Source organism: Trichechus manatus, unplaced genomic scaffold (genome assembly GCF_000243295.1).
Source record: "Trichechus manatus latirostris isolate Lorelei unplaced genomic scaffold, TriManLat1.0 scaffold00062, whole genome shotgun sequence".
In the NCBI taxonomy this organism is placed as follows: domain Eukaryota; kingdom Metazoa; phylum Chordata; class Mammalia; order Sirenia; family Trichechidae; genus Trichechus; species Trichechus manatus.
The window spans coordinates 8,972,885-8,981,810 of NW_004443998.1; the positions used below are offsets into that span (position 1 = coordinate 8,972,885).

General features: G+C 41.9%; 1 protein-coding gene across 1 annotated transcript in view; it reads left to right on the forward strand.

Annotated features, from left to right (window-relative positions):
- Nucleotides 1-8,926, forward strand: part of CLRN1 (clarin 1) — a 42,110-nt gene that overhangs the window by 12,086 nt on the left and 21,098 nt on the right. The window contains exons 4-5 of the mRNA XM_004379189.1: nucleotides 6,441-6,499; nucleotides 7,149-7,163. Coding sequence (XP_004379246.1) covers nucleotides 6,441-6,499; nucleotides 7,149-7,163 — 74 coding nt within the window. The remainder of the gene's footprint in view (nucleotides 1-6,440; nucleotides 6,500-7,148; nucleotides 7,164-8,926) is intronic.

Consider the following 8,926-nt stretch of genomic DNA (forward strand, 5'->3'; position numbering starts at 1 on the left):
CCTGAGCAGGAGAGTCGGGGTGGGGAAGTAAGGAACACAGCCCAAAGAATAGGCCCCACCACCACCACCAAAGCATCACAGGGGGGTAATTTCCTACAGAGAGCTTCCACTCCGAGTCATTAACTATGACTTCCTTGGATCCATTTCATAATGGAAGGCTATAGTAATGAGGGTAAGGTGGCCTTCCTTTGCACGCCCAGTTATACATGTGGATTTCCTTCTCCCCGCAGTCCCCACGCTTGTGTGACTTGGGCCCCTTTTGTTCACCTATTAGGAGAGCCGGCCGAATAACGAGCTTCTTCTAGCCCTCTGCTGGTGACTACGTATCTTGTCAGAAGCCTCCACTTTGCAGACTTCACAGAAAGGAAATCGAGCTTTGAAACAGGGTGGAAAACGTGAAATTTAGTATGTGTGTTAAAAAATATAAGACATGTTCTCTAGGTTACCATGTATCTAAAAGCACTCTGCCCCAAGGGATGCTTCCTGGTGGTCTAATGTTAGGATGTGGTGCTCTCACCCCAGCGGACTGGGTTTGTTTCCCAAGAGGGAAGCCTTCTTCTGAAGTCCCTGGGCAGCACAAATGGTTAAACACTTGACTACTAGCTGAAAGATTGGCAGTTTGAACCCACCCAGAGGCACCTTGGAAGACAGGCCTTCTTCTGAAGTCCCTGGGCAGCACAAATGGTTAAACACTCGACTACTAGCCGAAAGATTGGCAGTTTGAACCCACCCAGAGGCACCTTGGAAGACAGGCCTGGTGATCTGTTTCCAAAAATCACAGCCTTAGAAACCTCATGGAGCAGTTCTACTCTGCACACACAGGGTTGTCGTGAGTTGGAATTGACTTGACAGCAACTAGCAACAACCCACCCAAGTAACCCCTTTCCTGGGAACTCAACTAACAAGGTTATTCCTCACCACTGACTGCTCTGGCAGGGGTCACAGTAGAGGGTCCCTGACAGAGTGGGAAAAAATGCAGAACAAAATTAAAATTCACCAAAAAAAAAAAAAAAAAGACCAGGCTTGCTGATCTGACAGAGACTGAAGAAACCCTGACAGTATGCTCCCAGACGCCCTTTTAACTCAGTACTGAAGTCACTCCTGAGGGTCACCCTTCAACCAAAGATTAGACAGGTCTATAGGGCCAACAATAGCACACACGGGGGACATGCGTCATAGTTCAATCATGTATACAAGACTAATGGGCACACCAGCCCAAAAGTAAAGACGAGAAGGCAGGAAGGGACAGGAAAACTGGATGAATGGAAATAGGGAAACTGGAGTGGAAAAGGGGAGAGTGTTGACACATCACGAGGTTGGCAGTCAATGTCACGAAACGATTTGTGTATTAACTGTTTAATGAGAAACTAATTTGCTCTATAAACTTTCACCTAGATCACAATTAAGAAAAAACAAACAAAAAAGAAAAATGCTAAAAATAAATAAATAAAAATAAAAAGGTTATTCCCCCTGATCACTCATTTCTGTAAGAAGGGGGAAAAAAAAAAAAGGCACATGCTTGAAGGTGTTCATGGAAGCATTGGCTGTAATACTAAGACACTGAAAGTCAGCCTAATAGACAAGAACTGGGGAAAAGTGCATCAGTCTGATGAAAAAAAATCCATGTAGTTATCAAAATGATGGTTATAGACGATAGGTATGACATGGCAAATGCTGATACTCTGAGTGAAAAGAACAGAATGTGATCTTAAACCATCTTATTGCTGTAGTAACATAGGAAATAAATATTAAGATGGACAAAATAAAGGAAAATATTGCTTTTGATGTTCCTAGGGTTATGTGTGAAATTTTTATCTTATTTTGTTTCATTGTTATAATGTTGCTCATTAAAAAATAAAAAATCCCTGCCTAGACAGTTGGATCATTAGACAAACTAATAGAAACACAGTGAAGAGCAAGTCAGTCTTCTTCCAACCTCCTGCCCTGCTAATAAAAAAGAGCTCTGTCATACGAAGGTTTGAGATGAATTCTTTTTTTCAAAATCCAAACTTTAATCCTGTTATTAAATAGCAGTCAGTTTCCATGTAACATATCGACAATCCCCCAAGTATGTTGGATTAAAATTTTCCTTTTAATAAAGCGATTTGAAATTCTGTCGCAGATGCCAACCCAATTCTGTTCTTAAAAAAAAAAAGAAAATAAAACCCAAAACAACAGTACGAAGTCCTATCTGGACACTGGTAACTTCTCTATGTTGTCTCCATTGCCCCGATTCCCTGCCCAAACTCTTTCAGTTCAGCTTCTGTTACCACTGTCCCCAGAAATAGCTCACACCAAAGTCAACAGTGACTGCCTCACCCACTGGACAAATTCTAGTTCTCAACCAGAAGCTCCTGTCACTTGACACTGCAGCCCCCCTCTGCTTTTTCCATTGACCTTGGGATTGTTAACTGGAGTGTCTACTCGTGTTCCTCTTTGTCTTTCTCTCATCGCAAATATGGCATTAACTCTCTTCAATCCAAACCATTGACTTCTGCCAAGAAACTCCACCACCGCTGACCACATCAGATTCTATCCTTATATCCCGCTCCAACCAGAATGCATTCGTTCAACATATGTGTATTGAACATCTACGGCATGCATTTTCAACAGGAGCAATAACATCCCCAAAGGAGGTGAACACTGGGGGGGACAAAAAACATCTTACTCTTTTTATTTATAAATCACAGATATGAATACCAAAAAAACAAAACACCCGTTGCTGTCGAGTCAATTCTGACTCATAGCATACTATAGGACAGACTAAAACTGCCCCATAGAGTTTCCAAGGAGCGGCTGGTGGATTCGAACTGCTGACCTTTTGGTTAACAGCTGTAGCTCTTAACTATGGTGCCACCAGGGCTCCAAATACAGTATAAAAACCAATATACAATATATCTGTTGTGTTAAAAGATTTTAAGGGGGGAAGATGATTAGGAAAAAACATCTAAAAAGACTCCTGAGGGAGGGAGTGATGTCTTAGTTATCTAGTGCTGCTGTAACAACAATACCACAAATGGATGTCTTCAACAAAGAGAAATTTATTCTCTCACAGTCTAGGAGGCTAGAAGTCTGAATTCAGGGCACCAGCTCCAGGGGGAGGCTTTCTGTCTCTGTTGGCCCTGGGGGAAGGTCCTTGTCATCAATCTTCCCCTTGTCTAGGAGCTTCTCAGCACAGGAAACCCGGGTCCAAAGGATACACTCTGCTCCTGGCTCTTCTTGCTTGGGGGTAATGAAGAACCCTTGTCTCTCTGCTCAATTTTCTCTTTTACATCTCAAAAGAGATTGACTCAAGATACAACCTAATCCTGTAGATTGAGTCCTGCCTTATTAACATAACTGCCTCTAATTATGCCTCATTAACCTCATAGAGGTAGGATTTACAACCCATAGCAGAATCATATCTGATGACAAAATGGTGGACAATCACATAATACTGGGAATTATGGCCTAGCCAAGTTGACACACATTTTTTGGGGACACAATTTAATCCACTACAGGTGATTAAAAAAAAGAAAGTAAGGAAATGTTGTTCTACATTATGCCAGGTTGTCCTAGGTGCTAGGTATACAACAGCAAATAAAACAGACCGACACTCCTGCCCTGACATTGTGGGGAAATAAACAAATGAATGAATACAAATATACAGTCCTTCAGATGGTGATAATTGCTATGGAGAAAAATAAAAGCAAGGAAAAGGGTTTAGGGAGCATGGAGGTGACTGGGCAGGGAGTGGCAACTTTAAATAAGGTGGTTAAGAAGGCCTCCCTAAGAGGTGCCATTTAAGTAGACGTGAAGGATCTGAGGGAACAAGCTGGGAGGGCCTTCTGGGGGAATATTCAGGCAGAAAGAACAGTACGTGCAAAGGCCCTGTGGTAGGAGCATGCCTGACATAGCTGGTATATAACAAGGATGCCAGTGTCTGAAGCAGAGTGAGCAAGGAGGAGAGTAGCAGATGAAGCCAGAGTTCTAGCAAGGAGCCTGATCACGTAGGGTCTTGTAGGCCTTTGTTGTGACTTGGCTTTTAGTCTGGGTAAGATGAGAAGCCACTGGAGGGGTTTGAGCAGGTAACTGATATGAACTGATTCACATTTTTAAAAGATCCCTTTGACTGCTGGGTCAAGAATAAATTGTAGGAAGCAAAGGTGGAAGTAGGGAGATGAGTTAGGAAGCCCTTACACTCATCCAATTGACAGAACATGGTGGCTTAGACCAGGGTGGAGCAGAGGAGATGGCGAGAAGTGGTCAGATTCCAAAGGTAGTGCCAATTGGTTTTCCTGATGGATTGTATATAAAATGTGATGAAGGAGAAGAATCAAAGAGGATGCCAAGGAAGGGTGGAACTGCCAGCAACTGAGATGAAGAAGGCTAAAGGAAACAAGTGTGAAGTCGGGAAGAACAGGGGTTCCATTTGGGACATATTGAGAAGCCTATTAGATACCTCTGTTAAGATGTTGAATAGGTAATTGGAGGACATACAAGTGTGGAATTCAGGGGTGAAGTCTGGGCTGAAAATATCCGTTTGAGAGTGCTTATAGTAAAAGCCATGATATTGGATGGAGCATTGAGGGAGTGAGTGAAGACAAAGAAGAGACACAAGAACTGAGTCAATCCCCATGGTAAGGGGATGAGAATGAACCAACACAGTAGACCAAAGAGCAGCCAATGAGGTAGGAGCAAAACCGGAAAAGTGTGGTGTTGGGAAGCCAGGGGAAGAAAATGTTTCCAGAAGGAGGGAGTGAGCAACTGTGTCAAATATAGACCAGGTATAGTGAGGATACAGAGTTGACCTTTGGGTTGGCTGCTTGGAAGTCATTGGTGCCTTGGGAAATGCAACATGGATGAAACGGGTTCAAGAAGTGGGGAGAGGGATGAGAGTATAGGCAGCTCCTTGAGGGGTTTTGCTGCAGCAGAAATAGAGAAAGGGGAAATAGTTGGAGGAGAACTTAAATGGTTTTTTTGTTTGTTTTTTAAGATGAGAAAATGGCAGCATATCTGTGCGCTGATGAGACTGACCCAATAAAGAGGGAGAGAAAGGAGAGAATTCTACAGCAATGTCTTCTGTGAACTTTGGCTAATGCATGCAGGCATGTAAATACTGCCACAATCAAGATATAGGACCCTTCCATCACCCCTAAAAGCTCCCTCCTTCTGTGGTCAGTCTCCTCCCTCAGCCCCAGCCCCAGCCCCTGGCAGTCACGGACCTGTTTTCTGTCCTTTTCCGAATGATGTATATGTGGAATGATAGAGCGTGTAGCCTTTTGACTATGGTTTCTTTGAGTTTGCATACATGCATTTGAGATTTGTGCGTGCGAGTTAGTGTGTCCCCGTAGTTTCTTCCTTTTTGTTGCTGAGTAGTATTTCATTATATTGATGGGCTACAGCTTGTTTCTCCATTCACTAGTTACTGTTTTAGGTAATTATGAATAAAGCCACTGTATTTGCATGAAGATTTTTGTGTGGACATGTAGTTTCATTCTCAGAGTGAGATTGCTGGGCCATGTGTTAAGTCTATGTCTAACTTTCTAAGAACTAGAAGAGTTGGACATCCATATGCAAAAAAAAAAAAAAAAAAGAACCTTCACCCAGATCTTGCAACACAGTCAAAACTAACTCAGAATGGACCACAGACTTAAAAGTAAACCTAAAACTTCTGGAATAACACAAAGGATGAAATATTTGTGACCTTGGATTAGGCAAAGACTCCCTAGGTTTGACACCCAAACCATGACACATAAAAGAAGAAAACTGATAAATCAGATTTCATAAAAGAACTGCTCTTCAAAAGACACTGATAAGGGAATGAAAACACAAGCCACAGCCTTGGAGCAAATATCTGTGAATCATTTATCTGATGAAGACTTGTATCCAGCATGCATGAAGAATTTGCAGAGCTTAGTAATAAGAAAACAATCAGTCCAATAAAAAAATGCACAAAAGATCTGAACAGACAGCTCACCACAAAAAGATAGATGGAAGACAAATTAGCTCATGAAAAAATGCTCAACATCATTAGTCATTTGGAAAATGCAAATTAAAACCACAATGAGATAGACTACATGCCTACTAAATGGCTAAAATCTAAAAATACCGCCAAGTGCCGACAGGAATGTGGAACAACTGGAACTCTCATACCTTGCTAGTAGGAATGTAAAATGGTACAGTCACTTTGGAAAATACTTTAGCAATATCTTATAAAGTTACGGAGCCCTGGTGGTGCAGTGGTTAAGAGCTCGGCTGCTAACCAAAAGTTTCGAATCCACCAGGCGCTCCTTGGAAACCCTAGAGGGCAGTTCTACTCTGTCCTGTAGGGTCGCTATGAGTCAGAATGGACTCGACGACAGCAGGTTTGGTTTGGCTTTTTTATAAAGTTACATGTATGGGAGCTGGGAAAGAGGGGTTGTCTACAAAGGGGCATGGGGAAGTTTTGGGAACGGTAGAACTGTTATGTATCTTTTTTTTTTTCCTATATCTTGATTGTGGGGGTGGTTACAGGACTGTATTCATGTGTCAAAACTTGCAGCACTGTCCCCTAAAAATGAAGGGTATTTTTATTGTGTTAATTTTACATTAATTTAAAAAACGAGGGAAAAGAAAAAGCAAGGGCAGAAATGCAACTGTGTGACCCAAGGCAAGTTACTTAACTTCTCTGTGCTTCAATTTTCTTTTCTATGTAATGACGATAATAATCGTATCTTCCTCATATTGTTGTAAAAATTAAATGTGTTAATTCATGGAACACATATAAAGTATTTAGAGCATAGCAAATGCTATGTAATTATTTGCTGTTATTTTTATTTATTTACTTTTATTATTGGAGCCCTGGAGGCACAGTGGTTAAGTGATACGGCTGCTAACCAAAAGGTCGGCAGTTCAAATCCACCAACCGCTCCTTGGAAACTCTATGGGGCAGTTCTACTCTATCCTCTAGGGTTGCTATGGGTCAGAATCGACTCGACGGCAATGGGTTTTTTTAAAAGTTTTGTTTATTTTTATTATTACTCATATATTGCTCTTTGAAGACGTTTGGTGATGAAAAATGGAGAGATAGGAGGGCAAGTAGGGTCATGGGAGGATGAGGAGATCTGGACACACTGACTCATAGACAGAAAGGAGGAAATCAGTGTAAGAGAATGAAAGGGGAGGAGTAGTTTCTTTTTATTGTACTTTAGGTGAAGGTTTACTGAACAAATAGACTCTCATTAAACAGTCAGTACACATATTGTTTTATAACGTTGGTTAACAACCCCACGACATGTCAACCATCTCCCTTCTCGACCTTGGAGGACCTTTTTTTTTTTCTGGTGAAAATATACACAGCCAAAGATACACCATCTGAGAAATGTCTACGTGTACAATTCAGTGACATCGATTACATTCCTCCAGTTGTGCTGCTATTCTCACTACCCTTTTCCAAATTATTCCATCACCATTCTCTTCAACTCACTGTCCCCAGGCTTCCCATCAAAACTTTTGAGTTGCTGTTGTCAATTTGATCTCACATAGATAATGCTTTTGTTTTCTTTTGTACCTTAGATGAAGGTTTGCAGAACAAATAGTTTCTCATTAAACAGTTAGTACACATATTGCCCTATGACAATGGTTAACAACCCCACAACATGTCAACACTGTCCCTTCTCAACCTTGGGTTCTCTATCACGAGCTTTCTTGTCCCTGGGGAGGAGTAATTTTGAGAGCACAAACCAATCTGTGCTTCTAATGTGGCATCAGATGTCCATTTGAATGAACAAGCCTCTTTGAGTTGTCAACAGCTAATCAAGTAACTTCCGGAGGCCAGAAGTGACTTTCTGGGTTAATGACAGCCCTTCCACAGATCAAAACGTTCTAATCCTTCTTCTGTGTCGCAATCCTAAAACTAAGAGAACAGAAAGACCCAACAGATTTGCCTCTCAGATACACAATAACCTGCATGGTTACAGTGACTCTTCCCAACATTTATTTGAAAGGTCTGAGCCTCAGCCAAGGAAAAGTCACATTAGTTTTGGTCCGAAAATTGAGGGTTGTTACTAGACTAGGGGATTTTTTATTTAAAAAAAAAAAAAGAAGAAGAGAGAAGAAAGAAAGAAACCTGCTTAAATGTAAATATAAACCAAACCAAACCCATTGCCGTCGAGTTGATTCCAATTTATAGCGACCCTATAGGGCAGAGCGGAACTGCCTCATAGGGTTTCCAAGGCTGCAATCTTTATGGAAGCAGACGGCCACAGCTTTCTCCCGCAGAGTGGCTGGTGAGTTTGAACCGCCGACATTTCTGGTAGCCACTGAGTGCTTTAACCACTGTGCCCCCAGGGCTCCGAAATGTAAGCATAACACACAGGAATCAGTGTCCTGCTGGGTGATGTTCTCACAAGAGTGGGCATTTTAAAAGACTTTTTGAGAATTAAAACGCTCCATGTAGCAATTTCTGTTAGCTTCTGGTTTTTCTCTCCACGAGGCAAATTGGTACAACTTCTTTCTGTATTTGCTTCATTTCCGTAACACCTTTCAATTTTCAGACAGGCTTAACCTAGCTACCCTATCACAGACAATGAGACTCCACCTGTTTTACAGTTTGGGAGATGGATACCAAAGAATCCAAACCCATTGCCGTCTAGTCGATTCCAACTCCAGATTACCTTATTGGAACCCTGGTGGCACAGTGGTTAAGAGCTCAGGCTGCTTACCAAAAGGCCGGCCGTTCAAATCCACCAGCTGCTCCTTGAAAACTTTATGGGGCAGTTATACACTGTTCTGTAGGGTTGCTATGAGTCACAATCAACTTGACAGCAAGGGTTTTTGTTTTTTTTTTAAATTTTTAATGGCCCTATAGGACAGAGTAGAATTGCCCCACAGGGTTTCCAAGGCTGTAATCTTTACGGAAGCAGACTGCCACACCTTTCTCCCACAGAGAAATCGCCAACCCTTC